The sequence below is a fragment of the Berghia stephanieae genome, chromosome 4 (genome assembly GCF_034508935.2).
Source record: "Berghia stephanieae isolate SIO BIC M18660-M18661 chromosome 4, UCSD_Bste_1.3, whole genome shotgun sequence".
NCBI classification, from domain to species: Eukaryota; Metazoa; Mollusca; class Gastropoda; order Nudibranchia; family Aeolidiidae; genus Berghia; species Berghia stephanieae.
The window spans coordinates 68,615,352-68,633,069 of record NC_088363.1 but is presented as its reverse complement, the minus strand read 5'-3'; the positions used below and the strand labels follow the sequence as shown (position 1 = coordinate 68,633,069).

At 33.0% G+C, this 17,718-nt stretch overlaps 1 protein-coding gene and 1 pseudogene across 2 annotated transcripts in view; one reads left to right on the top strand and one right to left on the bottom strand.

Moving 5' to 3' along the window:
* Positions 1-10,101: 10,101 nt before the first annotated feature.
* Positions 10,102-12,654, bottom strand: LOC144971105 (ras-like GTP-binding protein RHO pseudogene; annotated as a pseudogene). The gene has a single exon (XR_013645068.1). The product of XR_013645068.1 is annotated as a ras-like GTP-binding protein RHO pseudogene (transcript).
* A 181-nt stretch (positions 12,655-12,835) lies between these two features.
* The window catches only part of LOC144971104 (ras-like GTP-binding protein rhoA), a 4,908-nt gene continuing 25 nt past the window's right edge, over positions 12,836-17,718 (top strand). Inside the window, exons 1-3 of the mRNA XM_078911503.1 lie at positions 12,836-13,005; positions 15,090-15,293; positions 16,368-17,718. The exon at positions 16,368-17,718 is cut by the window's right edge and continues 25 nt beyond it. Coding sequence (XP_078767629.1) covers positions 12,948-13,005; positions 15,090-15,293; positions 16,368-17,014 — 909 coding nt within the window. The 5' untranslated portion in view covers positions 12,836-12,947 and the 3' untranslated portion in view covers positions 17,015-17,718. The remainder of the gene's footprint in view (positions 13,006-15,089; positions 15,294-16,367) is intronic.

Here is a 17,718-nt window from a genome sequence, read left to right as displayed (position 1 = left end):
ATTCAAGTTGTGTTACACTACCTTGAACAATGAACTGACATTGACTAAGTTTATTTTAAATTAATTTTACTTTTTGTATCGGATGTTCCACTCAACATATCAGTATTTTTCATAGTTAAGATGATTGACATGAAATATTATGATTTTAAAAGTAAATTGATGATCATCAGGACAACCAATAATGAAAAAGCAATTCCAGTGTAACAGTTCATTTCTGGACCGTCCATCTGGTAACGTAGTCAAAGAAGTATTGTTAAGAAGAACATTGGAAATTCGAGGTAATAATTGAGTTAAAAGATGATATTTTATTCTATTTGAATCAATCAGTTGCATTCAAGTTGTGTTACACTACCTTGAACAATGAACTGACATTGACTAAGTTTATTTTAAATTAATTTTACTTTTTGTATCGGATGTTCCATCTTCAACATATCGTAGTATTTTCATAGTGAAGACGATTGACTGAAATTAATGATTTTAAAAGTAAATTGATATCACCAGGACTAAAGAAAAGAGTTGAGTTATCTATTTCATCAGGTTCAACATCCAATCTATAATTTCCATTTCATTAAGCATAATACGCATCCCCACCCCTCTTTTAAAAAAATTAATCTCTGGATTATCAGGGAACTCCTTGCTTCCTAATATTGCTGATTTCAAAGTACTGCTTCTCTTCGGAACTGCAGGCAGACTCTCAGAGAAGTGCTATATGCAAATACTTAGCAGGGAAGTGATCTTCAGTCTGGGTAAGCTACTTAGATTCATATATATGACAAGAGGAAATCCTTGATGAATCGTTATTCTAAATTTTTAAACTTATAATTTATTTATATAGATTGAATCTTTGTCAAATGGTTTCCTTCTTTAACATATACTTTATGGATAAACAGATCATTTACTTCATAATCAAACTTATTATCCCCTATGGTGATTTTTTTCTCTCTAAAATTGTCAAAATAATTATTTAAAAAATCACGGGTTGATATTACCCTATAGCTTTAATAGCTTTATTCTTTTTTCCTCTGTGTATTCCAGTTTCCAAAAAGCCTGTGTACAATCATAATGTACATAGATATATTTAAGCATCTATTAGCGTCCATTATGAACTTATATAATAAATGGTCTCAACTCTTTATCCCTTATATATATATATTTATATATATGGCAGAATGAAGAATTTTGACAACATATGTTTACCACATAATTATGAAAGAGTAAATCAGATGGTGTACAAGAATATTATCTACGTTATTGTCATATTGTTTATGCTAGGAAAGATAAACTAAACTATAAAAAAACATAAAACTATAAAAATTAACTTGAAGGATTTGAGTCAACTTAAATTAATTTTAGTCAAATCTTAATGTAGTTAATGGATAAAAGTAAGGACTGAACAATTTTTGAAATGATGTTATTTATGATTTGGAGAGGTACTTAAGCCCGTAAAACGTTGTCCTCTAATTGTTAACCTATTTGTATGTTGTTTTTTTTCCTGCAATATTGTTTGAATTATAGCTGGTCCGGGTGAAAAAGATAAACAAACAACAAACTAGTCATCCATATAATTCAATTAACTTTTTCATAATTTCAGTTTATTTATGATTTATATTTGAATTTTGTAAATTTGCATGTTTTTATTGAGCTCTCATGTGCTTAGGTCTGTTTTAGGTCTGAATTCAAACTGGATAGGATAACGCAATACAATCACATAATAACTCATTTATCCTCTATTCATTCTCTCGCAACTGTTTAGCATCAATGGACTGCTTACCCTGATTTTTCTACTGTCACTATAGTCAGAGAAGATTTCTAAATAATTTTATTCTTGTTACTTTGGATTGAATCCTTTGCTGGGACGGGAATTAAAAATGTATTAAATTGGAGATGATTTTTTCCCTTTCCATATCATCTCTTTTGTAAATTGATGGTCTTGCTGTCTCTTCTATCCCCCTGTATGTGTTTTCCAATTGCTTTCTGTCTTTGTCTTGGAATGAGATTACTTAGTTTTGTCCTGACCCTGGCTGGAGTCCTTGGCTGGGAGGGAAACAGTCGAGTGTATAGTTATAGCTTTGGGAGATGATATTTTTTTTTCCTTGTATAACATCTCTGTCTTATGTACTGTTAATTTTTATTTTAAACGTAAACACTTGAGTGTATTCCTCTTAGTGGGATCTTGTGCTGGTGTCTAGGCAAGACTTTAAGGTGATCTCAAACTTAAGTACATTGATAGTAACAAGATATGAAGTGAGTAGAAAAGTGCCAGAAGACAATAGAGAATAAAAATTTTTTTTTTTTTTTTCGCGGCGGTGGTGGGGTTTGAACCTGCGACCTTATTGGTACGACAACTCCGCCTGGCAGGTGAGAGCGTGGCTCTACCGTGTGAGCTATCCACGAACACAAAAATATTCGTTTCAAACCCAAGTCATTTCTAGATCCCTCTCTCACCCACTTCTGGGACCGCCGATTCGTTCGCCCACCACCATCGCGAAGTATTTTGACCAGCAGTTAAGCTTAATAGCCAATATTCTCAACACAAACATATAACATAGAAACGATTGAGACATTGAGTATGCTCCGGTGTATGGGGTGAATTTTTAATTCAGAAAAGTGAGTGGAGCAGGCACTTATGTTGGTAACAACAAGATATGAAGTGAGTAGAAAAGTGCTAGAAGACAATAGAGAATAAAAAATTAAAAAAAAAAAAAATTTTTTTTATTCTCTATTGTCTTCTGGCACTTTTCTACTCACTTCATATCTTGTTGTTACCAACATAAGTGCCTGCTCCACTCACTTTTCTGAATTAAAAATTCACCCCATACACCGGAGCATACTCAATGTCTCAATCGTTTCTATGTTATATGTTTGTGTTGAGAATATTGGCTATTAAGCTTAACTACTGGTCAAAATACTTCGCGATGGTGGTGGGCGAATGAATCGGCGGTCCCAGAAGTGGGTGAGAGAGGGATCTAGAAATGACTTGGGTTTGAAACGAATATTTTTGTGTTCGTGGATAGCTCACACGGTAGAGCCACGCTCTCACCTGCCAGGCGGAGTTGTCGTACCAATAAGGTCGCAGGTTCAAACCCCACCACCGCCGCGAAAAAAAATAAAAAATTTTTATTCTCTATTGTCTTCTGGCACTTTTCTACTCACTTCATATCTTGTTGTTACCAACATAAGTGCCTGCTCCACTCACTTTTCTTACATTGATAGTATGCTGTTGGAATCTACATCTGTTCCCAATTTGAACCATTTCCGCTATGTCTTCCTTTTTCCTCAAGTCCTTTTAATTGTACATCTAGAATGTTTTTACTATCCAATTTTCTTCCTTTTTACTGGCGCTAATATGACCTAAATGTGTTGCAAGCTCCATAAAACCCTTTTAAACAAAACAAAACAAACTTTTGAGCGTCTTAGACTAAACACATGGGTTTATTACTGCTGGGACGTAGGCCTACGTCTACGTCATGTCTCCAATGGATTGAATGTGCATAGCATTCAAAGTATGGTTGGTTTTATTCGTAGCTATTGTTTGGCTATATTTGTCCTCTCTCATCTATCTACATGATCATGAATGAATAGACTGTGATATTTTTTTTAATGTCGTATTTTCTAAAATAAAAAAAGGGGAGAAAGGCAGGGGAGAGGAAAACCCTGGAGAATTAGATGAAATGAAAGGATGATCTTTTTTTTTACACAATAATCTATTCACACTTATCCAAAAGCTGTTGCTTTTTTCTTTTTTTGGAAGTAAGGATGTCAATCAAGTCATATATTTTATTTTGTATTAATTCTTTAGCTTTAAGCATTGCATTTGAATTCACCTGATTCTTTACAAGCTGTGTTGTCTGATTTCAGCTTCTACATGATTTTGTAAACTTGTATATTGTATTTGAACTGTGATCTTGACTACCTTTTGTTTGTCACTGTCTGCAATTGTCGACAAATATGAAAATAAATGTTATTATTGCTTTCAAGGTCACAAGGTGAGGGAAGTAATGCTGGAACTGTGATATTTCAACCAAATTTTCTCATAACTTTATTTTACTCATGTCTTTCTCCGTTCTTTTATGATCACATGATTATTTTATTTGTTTTGAAAACAGTTTAAGAGATTAACTAAGAGCTTTACAATTGTTTTACAGATAAGTTTGTTAAAGCTAATTGTTATTGTTCTTATTTTTAAAAAAATTTTTAACTGGATTAGATATAAACAAACATTGATTTGATCAAAATGATAAAATGGGTAAAGGGGACTATTTGGATAACAAAGTATGTTATGTCTGTAAGTTTTAACATATTAGATAAAATCGTCTGTAATTGATGTGGATGCGTAATGTGTCAGTGAAATGGATCTCGAATCTCTTAACGTGTTATAAGCGAGAGTGAAAGGTTTGGCCATTGTTTTACTTCCCAGACCAGCGGGGTTTTTTTGGGGGAAGATTTGGTCATTGTTGTTCTACCCAGTTCATTGGGCTTATTGAAAGATTTGGTCAATATTGCTCTACTCAGATCAGTGGGCTTAATGGAAAATTTGGTCAATATTGCTCTACTCAGATCAGTGGGCTTAATGGAAAATTTGGTCAATATTGTTCTACTCAGATCAGTGGGCTTAATGGAAAATTTGGTGTTTGTTGTACCACTGGATCAATGTTAAAAAAAATTTTTTTTTAAAGAATTGACCTTTGTTGTACTACTGATATCATTGGATGTCACTGATACTTATTGTGTGTGTTTCTGAAAATGGTCATATTTATTTTGAATTTAAACAATTTCAGACAACTTACCCATTATATTTTAGTACATGTAAAGCAATTATTATTTATTTAAGATTTCGACACATGTTGATACCCTCCCAACCCAGCCGAACTGAATCTGAAAATAGCTGGTGGGAATACTGATATTAGAGGTGACTGAGACAATAAATTAGAAATATCAGATTTAGAAATTGTATTACAAAGCATATAATTGTAAAGCTTGCTGGGGTTGAAAAAATAAAAACTCAAAAAAGGAAACATTGAAGGCCCTGTGATAGAAAAAAAGAATACAAGTAAAAAAAATTCACGGATACAATCGTAACCTTACGATAATAGTGCCGAGCAATCATGAATGAGTACTTATTCATCAAATAATATTTTAAGTTTTGGAGTATTCAATTGATTTTCTTTTTTGACATTACATTGGAATACTAAATGCAATTTATTTTTCTAAACACAATTAGATAAATTATAACCAGTTGGATTATTGTGCACCATGTTTAGTGATTGAGAGAAAAATAATTGTATTTTCATAACTAATTTGTCATTATTTTGTTCAGTTATACCAATGGCATTTATAATGATCTACTACATTTTCGTTTTTAGATATGTCCTTCTGTTGGGATAGTTTTTTGAATTTGAAGTGTTTTTCTTTTCAATAATGACTCTATGTTTGATTAATAACGTTTGATTATTATTATTATTATTATTATTATTATTATTATTATTATTATTATTATTATTATTATAATTATTATAATTATAATAATAATATTATATTATTATTATTATTATTATTATTATTATTATTATTATTATTATTATTATTATTATTATTATTATTATTATTATTATTATGGGTGGGGCCCTGACCTCCCATATGGGCAGGGAGGTTCTTACTGTGTCTTCTATCCCCATATATCTGTTTTCCAACTTGCTTTCTGTCTTTGTCTTGGAATGAGATTACTTGGTTTTGTCCTGGCCCTGGCCGGATACCCTGGCTGAGAGGGAAACAGTCAAATGTATAGTTAGTGTTGGGAGATGATATTTGTTTCCTTGTAAATCATCTCTCTGTTATGTAATGTATTATGTTTTGTTTACATATTATATATGATTTGTAAACTTTAGAGTGTATTCCTCTTAGTGGGGATCTGTGCTTGTGTCTGGATGAGACTTTTAGGTGATCTCAAACTTAGTACTTTGATAGTGTGCTCTTGGAGGAATCTACATCTGTTTCCTATTTGAACCAATTCCCCTTTGTCTTACCTTTTCTTGGGTGCTTTAATTGTAATTCTATAACTTTTTACTATCCCATTTTCTTCCTTTTTACTGGCGCTGATATGACCTTAATGTTTTGCAAGTGCCGTAAAACAAACAAACATATTCTTATTATTATTATTATTATTATTATTATTATTATTATTATTATTATTATTATTATTATTATTATTATTATTATTATTATTATTATTATTATTATTATTATTATTATTATTAAAATTTCTCAAGTTAATATTAATGATGATTGCTGCATCCTTTCTGATTTTCAGAAGGTTTCTTATTTTCAAGCGGGTCATTGGGAAGCCTTTAAATCTTGCAACTAATTGAATACAAAGTAACATTATGGTAGAATTAGTAGTAATTGCTGTAGTAAAATAGTAGTAGTAGTAGTACTGGCAGTAGTAGTAGTAGTAGTAGTAGTAGTAGTAGTAGTAGTAGTAGTAGTAGTAGTAGCAGTGGTACTAGTAGTAGTAGTCGTTGTCGTCCTCGTTTTAAGTATTAGTAATAAGTAGTAGTAGTAGGCCTATTTGTAGTTTCTATTTCTTCTTTGTTTTTTGAAGATGAAAAGAAAATTTGATAAAACCGTGGTTTAAAAAATAATAATAAAGAATACATTCTAGAGAAGAAATTAGTTTGACTTGAATCAAATGAGCTAAACGTTTTTGTATGGACACAAGTTCAACCAATATTTACTAGATTTACAATATACTACTACCAGTTACATGTTGTACTTTTGATATTATAAATTTATTCCTGCCGATTTCCTTCTAAAAAATGCTCCCAGACATGCCATTACAGACTTGCCAACCACTATGAAATTGCGTGTTTCGATTAGCAACTCTGTTCAACATACGTAATAATATGAAAAAGAAATTGTAAGAAAATGAAAAAAAAACATGAAATCGAGAAAAAGTGATCTCATCTATTAAAACAAAATTTCGAATCATATAAATGCTAAAGAATAATATATTTTCTGACATCTAATATAAAGTCATGAAATGTAAGCTGGTAGAGTATTGGTGCCCTGCTGCCCGTTTCTTATCTAAACCAGTACTAAAGTCATGGCATTTTAATTTATTGCTAAATTAACTATTGCATCATACTTTTTGAAAGGAATAATAATAACTAAAAAAAATAAAATGAAAAGTCTGTTTATTTTTGGATAAGATACGAAAAAATGAAGGATGGTTGGCAAGTCTGTCATTTTACAATATTATCTAAAAACGTTATTTATGACAGTTATGATGTCTAACATTCCTGCTTTAATCGTACAAAAAAATTCCATTTATTCCCTCCTGGATTTAAACATGTTTAGATTTGTATTTTCTAATTCACTTTAAAAAAAATAATGATAACAACTATTTTTTTGTTATCTCTTACTGCTGTTTTAACCTATCCAGCATCATTCATTGTATTGTTATTTAAATAAACTAAATTTAACCATAATATTTGTTGCTGTTTTTTTTATAACCCCCAACTGGGTGGGGTCTTTTTGACTTCCCATGGTGAGCAGGAGGTCACTTGCTGTGTCTTCTATCCCCCAATGTCTGGGTTGCTTTCCACCTTTGTCTTGGAATGGGATTACTTTGAGTCCTTGGCTGCGAGGGAAGCTGTCAATTTTATGGTGTTAGTTTTGGGAGGTTATCCTTGTAAATCATCTCTCTGTTATGTATTGGTACATATACTTTTTATTTTGGAAATACCTTGTAAACATAATTTGAGTGTATTCCTCTTAGTGGGATTCTGCGCTGGTGTTTGGATGAGACTTTTAGGTGACCCCAAACTAAGTACATTGACAGTACGTTCTTGGAATCTACATCTGATCCCTATTTTAACCGATTCTCCTTTGTCTTACTTTTTGTTGGGTGCTTTAATTGTAATTTTAGCATTAAAAAAAAAACTATCCCATTTTCTTCCTTTTTACTGGTGCTGATGTGACCTAAATATGTCGCAATGGGGTGTAGTTCCCGACCTCTCATAGTGGGCAGGGAGGCACTTGCAGTGTTTTCTATACCCCTTTATCTGTATTCCAATCGCTTTCTGTCTTGTCTTGGAATGAGATTACTCAGTTTTGTCCTGACCCTGGCCGGAGTCCTTGGCTGGGAGGGAAACGGTCAAGTGTACAGTTATAGTTTTGGGAGATGATTTTTTTTAAAACTTGTAAATCATCTCTCTGTTATGTGTTGTTATTTTTTATTTTTAACATATGATTTGTAGACATTTGAGTGTATTCCTCTTAGTTGGATCTTGTGTTGCTGTCTGAGTGAGACTTTTACGTGATCTAAAACTAAGTACACCGATCGTGTGCTTTTGGAATCTACATCTGTTCTCTATCTGAACCATTTCCCTTTGTCTTACTTTTTCCTCGTCCTTTAATTGTACCTCTAGAATGTTTTTCCTATCCAATTCTCTTCCTTTTTACTGGCGCTGATATGACCTAAATGTGCTGCAAGCGCCGTAGAAACCTTAAACGCAAAAACAAATATATCGCAAGACCCTCAAAAGCAAAGCAAAACCACATATGATAATCTCCAAATTTTATTTTTCAGTCACCACTAAAATGTCAGGGAGGAATCACTGGTGCAAGCGAGAAATCTCAGGAAAAGTGTATGATACAGTGCCAGACAAAATAGAGAAGTGCAAGAAGAAAATAAAACATGAAATTTCAGCTGAGGATCATAATCCAGGCCTTCTGACTGTAACAAGTCTATCTTCGTCACCGTGTGGCTATGTGGTCTTGTGATATGATTACAGTCGCTTTCGGATAAGACGGTCCTGGGTTCGAGCCTCGCTTGGCGCATAGTTCAGTCCTTGGAAAAGACTTTACTCAAATTCTCTCACCGTACTCGTGTAAAATGAGTATCTGGCCGTCAACAGCGTTGTCTCTGTCGGAAAATGTGTAATATTGCCTAATAGGCGCAATGTCTCGTTCTACATGTTGCGTGTTGCTGTTGGTCAGGGACCCTTTGTACAGCACATTAAGTGGATATTGCGCTTTATAAAAGCTCTAGTTTTTCCCCCTCTAGTCTTTGCACATTGCGTATCCATTGATGCTTGTACTGTACCCTTCTATCTACCTCGGATTTCATTGTTTTCTGCTATAAAAAAAAAAAAATCTTTCATTGGTCTACTTGTTTGTTTGACCTACATCTCTTGACTATTCTTTTATTTTCATTTTTACTGGCGATGAAATGACAAGTGTCCCATACCCCACTTACATAAAAAATGTATAGATAGTATGCGCTTGGCTAAGAAGCTCACAACATTGCCATCAGGAAATATAACGGACCATGAACGTTTATAGTCTGGTTAATATAGTTTAGTGAGAATTACTCATAAACGAGGATGGCAAAAAGCAATAGTAAAAACCTGAGTGACGTCAACTTCATACTATCTACATATTTTAAGAGAAAATGTAGAATGCAGCGTAACTTGCTTATTATATGCGAAGTACTTAGGTTTATAGGTAGTCGTCCCAAGAATAATATTTGACCCTGTCTTTTCTTGTTATTTGCTTTCAACTGTGTCGAGCATTGTAATCAACACACCTTACAGGCCGCAGTTGTGGTTGTATCACAATATATTATTGTTATATTACATTTATTAATATTATGGTCAAATTTAAAGTTTTTTGGCGATTGCTTTGGACCACTTCCTCCTATATTATATCACTGCAAACGTGATTTTATGAGAAATGATTAATATAAGTAAGATACAATAAGAACATTTATATAGAGCGCAATTACACACATTCATCAAGCCTCGTGTGCTTCATGATGCTTCATTTATTCCCGCAACAGATCATATGGAACAAAATTTCCATTTCAAACACGATGATGATGATGATGATGATGATGATGATGATGATGATGATAATAATGATGATGATAATGATGATGATGATGATGATGATGATGATAATGATGATGATGATATTAATAATAATAATAGTAATATAATAATAATGAAGATGATGTTGGTGGTGGTGGTGTAGTTGTGAAGGCGCTGGTGATATAATTTATGATCATAATAAAAGTAAAACAAACACCAAGCGTTTATAACATTGTAATTTCTTATTTGGTCTATTTTTATTTCTTTCATTAATTAACCTTTGTTATCAACTCAGCCGTTGTCATAATCAACTAACAGGAATATTAGCAAAAATGAAAAATAATACCGTATGTTAGTGTATCAAAATATGTCATGCAAATAATGAATTCACAAATTGTATAGACGACTAAAATAATAATGAATTCTCATTAAAAAAATAAAAATAAAATAACAACAAACCAAACAAGATCAGATATAGATAAAATCATGTCGGACACACACCCACACTCATTCATCCATCTATCCATCCATTCACCCATCCATACATCCATCCATTCATCCACCCGTCTATCTGTCATTCTATCTATCTATCTATCTATCTATCTATCTATCTATCTATCTATCTATCTATCTATCTACCTACCTATCTATCTATCTATCTATCTATCTATCTATCTATCTATCTATCTATCTATCTATCTATCTATCTACCTACCTATCTATCTATCTATCTATCTATCTATCTATCTATCTATCTATCTATCTATCTATCTGTCTATCTGTCTGTGTTTTATTTATTTCTTTAACATGAAATTTGTTAATTTAGATCTTAAAGGCCATTTTAGCATCTCGTAAAGTCCGAGAAAATATCAGATTTAGGCGATGGATTATATGATGCATTTGAAAAAGGGTGTATGAAACAGTGCCAGACAAAGCAGAGAAAAAAAAATACAAGATAAAACCCCCCACTAAATCTCGTCCCACCAGTGCCTGCTTCCTAATAATTTGTCACGATTATAATATATTGCATACATTTTACTGGATGAAGCAAAAATAATATGAACGATGTGTTCAATCACCACCCACTATTTTTCATCCAAAAATCTCATTATTCCTTCATTGTATGCAAGAATCAATTTTCTATTTATTCACAACATATATTCAGTAAATACTACATTAGAGCGGTCTTTTAAAAAATATATTTAACCTCCCCCCCCCCCCCAAAAAAAAAAAAAAAAACACACAAAAAAAAAAAAAAACACCAACCCCCCCCCCCCCCCCAATTAAAAAAAAACAACAAAACAGAACAAAAACAAAATATCAAAAACAAAAATAAAAACAACAACAAAAAACAAAACAAAACAACAAAACAACAACAACAAAGAAACAAACAAAAACCAAAACCAAAGCCAAACATATAAACCATGAATGTCAAACCAAACAACAATTAAACCATCTTTTTGAGGTACTCTTCTTCGTCCGTAGAGCAACCGTTGCAGCTTTTTCAAACACATCTCTAACACCATCTCCATTTTTAGCAGAACATTCCATGTACATTGCTCTAATTTTTTCCGCCATTCCTCTTCCCTCTTCTTCTTTCACAGGCTCCTCCCGACTTTTCAACAATTCTCTCTTGGTTAATTCATCATCTCGCAAATCACTTTTATTTCCAACAAGAATAATGGGAACATTAGGACAAAAATGACGCACTTCCGGCTGCCATTTCTCCAGAACGTTTTTGAGACTGTCAGGGGAATCTATGGAGAAACACAAGAGCACAATATCCGTGTCAGAATAAGACAGTGGCCTTAAACGATCGTAATCCTCTTGTCCAGCCGTATCCCATAATGCTAATTCGATCTCTTTATTGTCCACTTCAATGTCTGAGACATAGTTGTCGAATACTGTGGGGACATAAGCTGTAGGGAACTTGCCCTGGCTGAATACGTGAAGGAGGCAAGTTTTGCCACAAGCCCCGTCACCGACGACAACAATTTTCTTACGAATGCTCATGTTTATTTGGATAATTTGTCGAACTCTTATTTTTAGTTCTTTTCGATTAAACAATAATATTAAATGTGGGAGGTAATGATGTGGTCCTCAATAAAAACAGACGGGGAGTGAAATGCTTCAATACAAAGGACGTGATTGGATACGATTGGGAACAAACTGATTATTGATCAAAATCAATGTGTGTAATGTGTATAAAAATCGTTTTTAAGAACAAAGTCTTCGTTAAAAATCAGATCTAATTAAAAGCATTTATGCAGATCCAATTGAACTGAGATGTAAATTACATCAAACTGATCGGAACACTGATTTAAAATAAAATTTAATCCATCAGAATGTGACGAGCAATAAATGTTTACCTCATAATAAATGTCTATCAGATTATATTATACACAGTCTTCTTTTATCATTTTCCTCACAAGATTATTCCAACGTTCAGCTTCAATGACTTCTTCCAAAAATTGTTTTTGAATTCTTTCTTTAGTTCTTTATTGATAACGACAAATGAACCATACTAAAACGAAGTAAATCTTATAAACAACAATTCAAATATTATGCGTTTTTGAATTGATAACCAATATTGATTGTCGAGACATACATGTTCTTAAAACATCAACATGCAATGAATGATATCCGAGATTAGGTTCCACAATAAAGAAATAAAGCTAAGAAACACACCTAGCATTAAACAAAATCAAACCAAAGATTGTCAAAACTCAGTGTCAAAACTTTTACCAACATTTTATCTGTGTTAGCTTGTACGAGTGAAAAACAAATTTATAGTTCTCTAGGCCCTATTTATTCTGTACGCTCACCCATAACGATAAGAATCCAATAATAGCAACAGGCTGTTCCGGTTATAAATAGATCTAATATACGGCGACCAATCGAAGCAAAGGTTATTTTTAGAACGAATGGGAATCTCCTATATAAGCATTTTCGACGAGTTTGTATTCTTAGTGCAAAGGATGATAATATTGTTATCGGGTATACGCCTCGAACTCCGTGTTATAGTGAAAGATATAAAACCACCGCCCTTAAGGGTAGACGGACGTGCCGTTATTAGAAATGGCGAAGAAATTCGCAAAGAGATTGAGGAAATTATTTACCTTGTTTAAACCTAAAGGTAGGAAAAATCATAAAATGTATCACTGAGAAAATAATATTGAAGATGATCTGTCTAATGTTTTAAAATAGCTGAGACCAAATGCGTTATATTTACCTCCTCACTTCTCGACATAATAAAACTTCCAATTCGGATTAAGATACACCAAATGCATTATACAATTATCCATGAAAATTGATAAATAAACAACTATTGAAAGTTGATCAGACTTTTCACCCGCAATCAAGTTAGTCTCAAGTCAAGATCGTAGATATTTCAATTTAAGACAAATCTTAATGCGTCAACACTAAATGGGTTGATTTAAAACAAACAAACAAACAGACACATAATAATAATAATAATAATGATAATAATAATAATAATAATAATAATAATAATAATAATAATATAGTAATAATAATAATAATAATAATAATAATAATAATAATAATAATATATATAATAATAATAATAAGATAATAATAATAATAATAATAATAATAATATAATAATAATAATAATAATAATAATAATAATAATAATAATAATAATAATAATAATAATAATAATAATAATAATAAGAAGAAGAAGAAGAAGAAGAAGAAGACTACTACTACTACTACTACTACTACTACTACTACTACTACTACTACTACTACTACTACTACTACTACTACTACTACTACTACTACTAACAATAATAATAATAATAACATAATATTATATTAATAATAATAATAATAATAATAATAATAATAATAATAATAATGATAATGATAATAACAGTAAAATAATAATAATAATAATAATAATAATAATAATAATAATAATAATAATAATAATAATAATTATTATTATTATTATTTAATAATAATAGCAATAAATAGATAATTAAATAAATAAAACTACAACAAAACATAATATTTCATCCAAAAAATAAAGTCCTATTTCAAAATAACACAATACATTACATCAACAATGACAATAACATGATGCAGACGAGAGCTGATGAAATACGCTGACCCGATGACAAAAATAATATACCATCGCATCATGTTAGAACAGGGAAACATGATAGGTATAGCATTATATGAAAGTATACATAACACACACACACACACACACATACACACACACACATACAAGCTTATAATATATACCAGAGAGAGAGAGAGAGAGAGAGAGAGAGAGAGAGAGAGAGAGAGAAGACAGACAGAGAGAGAAGAGAGAAGAGAGAGAGAGAGAGAGAGAGAGAGAGAGAGAGAGAGAGAGAAGAGAGAGAGACAGAGAGAGAGAGATTGGCGCATCTATATATTCGTATTATACACTTCTTACCCCACTCCCTAGGGCTTATTTTGAAAAAACAAAAAACAAAACAACAAACCAATACCAAATAATAAATAAATAAATAAATAAATAAATAAATTAACAAATAAACAAAACAAAATAAAAAAAAAAACATAACTGAAACAAAACAAATTAAAAACAAACGAAAAAACCCCCAACAAAACTAAAACCAAACGAAATATAAAACAAACGAACCCCCCCCCCCCCCCCCCCCCCCCCCCCAAAAAAAAAAAAAAAATAAAATAAATAAAAATAAAATAAAATAAAAAAAAAACCCCCAAAAAAACCCAAAAAACCCCCCAAAAAACAAAAACAAAACCAAAAAAACCAACAAACCAAAAAAAAAAAAAAAAAAAAAAAAACCAACAAAAAAACCCCACTCCACCCCCCCTTCGAAAAAAAAAACAATAAAAAATAAACAAAATAAAACAAACAACAACAACAATTAAAAAAACAAAACAAAACAAAACAAAGAAAAAACACCCCAAAAAACCCCCAAATTTTTTTAAATGGACAAACAAAAAGTTTCCAAGTACCTATTTTACACCCGAGTACAATGAGAAAATATGAGTGAAGAGCCTTTTCGAAGGAATCAACTTTGGTTCTCCCGCAGACTCGAACCAAATCCGAAGCGCATATCATACCATAAGACCACAAAGCCGAATTTAGCACGATGTACCCCTAGCACTGTGATATTTAAAATTTAATATTATGTATTTTTAAAATTCATGTTCCATTTCTTTTTTTTTTTTTTCCAGACCAGGAACCGAAACAAAAACTGTTCACGAGGCGTAAAATGGTGATCGTCGGCGATGGAGAATGTGGAAAGACGTGCCTGGTGACCAGGATGTGCACAGGGAATTTCGTTGATGTGGGTTATGTTCCAACAGTGTTCGAGTCAGAAGTAGTAACTGTCAACACAGGCAAAGAGGAAGTGGACCTGACCATTTTTGACACAGCTGGTAGGTTAGCTTTAAACTTTTAAATAGAATGGGAGCGATCTATATATTTCGTCCAATCGAGGTCATAATATGATTTGTTGCTGCCCAACGATTGGACATTTAATTTCTCAATAAATGTAAACACGCTCCTGTGTTTATGAAAGTTATAAACATACCCTTATGTCATTCTGAACAAAATGATCAATTGTGAAGTTGGATATTTCTCAAACTGTGAACACGTTTCATTATGTTGCAAATTTTGCAATATGATCAATGACCTCGAACACATGGAAAGGTAATAAAGAACATCCCCATTGTCTTTTTATAAATGTGAATATGACCCACTTCTTGAATCTGGTATTGTGTTGTGTGGTACTGGAACTCATCATAGAATATGAAGTCTCAGTTATAAAATTTATCTAAATTCAATATGCTTTAGTTGAAGATAGTGATTATATAAATTTATTTTTATTTAATCACCCGCCCGCCCCCACCCCGAAATCTTTCATTTCTGACGATTTTCGATGAAAACTTAAGTTTCAGCTTCTGGAAAATCAATGATTTCAGCATAACAGATAGGTCATAAAGACATGTCCGTTTTCATCACGAAAGCTTAATGCTCATTACACTTTATAACGCATTTATTAATCATCCTACCGGTCCTTATTCACATGAATTCCTTTACATAAACTACGAGTTGTCTGTTAGGCGCCTTTTGTACGAAGGCTCTCAGAATATTCAAGTACTCAGGCACACCTGGGTGGAGATGGTAATGTGTGGAATGTGTCTCAACCAGCGACATCTATATTATTATGAAGTCTTAGGTCTCAACCAAAGACACACCGCATGCCGTGTCCACTACCAGCGTCGCTTGACTTTGTTGCGGAACGTGACGCAGACTCGACCCATTGTTTAAGCTTTCTCGTTAAATTATAATTGCTATCAGTAGACTCGTACCGATCGAATTTCTGATGGTGCATGAATAGTGCATTATGACAATCAGGTAAACGTAAGCTAGCTTAATATCCATTATACATGCTCAAAGAAATTTACATGAATTTAAAAGACTGATGATTAATTTCGTTTCGTTCACAGGCCAAGAGGACTATGACCGACTTCGCCCCTTCTCTTATCTGGATGTCGACGTGGCTCTAGTATGTTTCAATCTTGCAGATATAGACACGCTGACCAATGTCGCTGAAAAATGGGCACCGGAAGTGAGGAGTTTCTGTGGAAATATCCCAATAATTTTGGTCGGGAACAAAAAAGACCTCCGCGATTCACCCGAACTCGCCGAGAAGAAAGTGCCAAATATGTGTGAGACTGCTGACACTGAGTGCAAAATCTCAACCACAGATCTTGACGATTGTGAAAATGACAACCACTATGTACAGAACAACAAAAATGAAGAAAATAGCCCTTCTGAAAATACAGTAAAAGACGAAAATGAAATAAAGAGAGAAGTTTCCTCAATTAAATCTTCACTAACACCGAGACCAAGCATTCCATTCCACGTGCAAGCGCCAGTCAAACACAATGAAGGAGCCATCATAGCCAGGAGAATCGGTGCCGTAGCTTATATTGAAACATCAGCTCTTACTGGGGACAATGTGGAAGAACTGCTTTTAGCAACTACGAAGGCGTCTGTACTTAGATCACATAAGGCAAAAACATTCAAACCATTTCTTGGAACACTGAAGAGTTGGAAGTCTGTGTATAGATTGGAAGTTCTATCTAAATAAACTATTTTATAACAATGGTTCACCCCGATAATAGGCTTCAACAGTCGTGACGTCACTTCCCCCGTAATGACACATTATAACTTAGTAACTGGTTCTAAACTATCGTAACAATGGCGGACGCCCTTATGAAATACTTCTCCGACGAGCATAAAAATGTATCCAGAGGAGAAAAACATAAATCTGATTATTTTTTGACTTTTATACATTCTGATCACATGACATGTGAAAAAGTTCTAGCCAGCATGAATAATAAAAAGTACCGATTTTCTTTGTTTAGAACCAAGTTGCTGGTTGCTGGGCGGACGTGACATCAGACTATTGGATCCTATTCCGTGCCACTTTCAACATTTAAAACTAATATATGCAGTTACATCAAGTTTGAAGAGTTTCTTGCGGTAAAGAAAGATGCAACAGACCTGGAAAAACCTGGGTGGGGGTTGTGGGGGGGGGGGGGGGGGGGGGGCGGAGGACATGTGTCTTCACCGAATTTAAAGCCCTTCATTGCAAGGGCTAATAATTTGGGCATTGAAGCATCAGACTTCAGTGCCGACTAGCCGTCGTGAAGCACCATTTGGAGTCTATTTTTAAAGGACGTTCAAAAATTGCAACTGGACTTTAAGTGTGCTTCCTTTGGGGAAGAAAAACGATATGCTTTGGACATAACAATTGCAGACCAAGCTTTATTGGTTTTCAATTTCACAAAT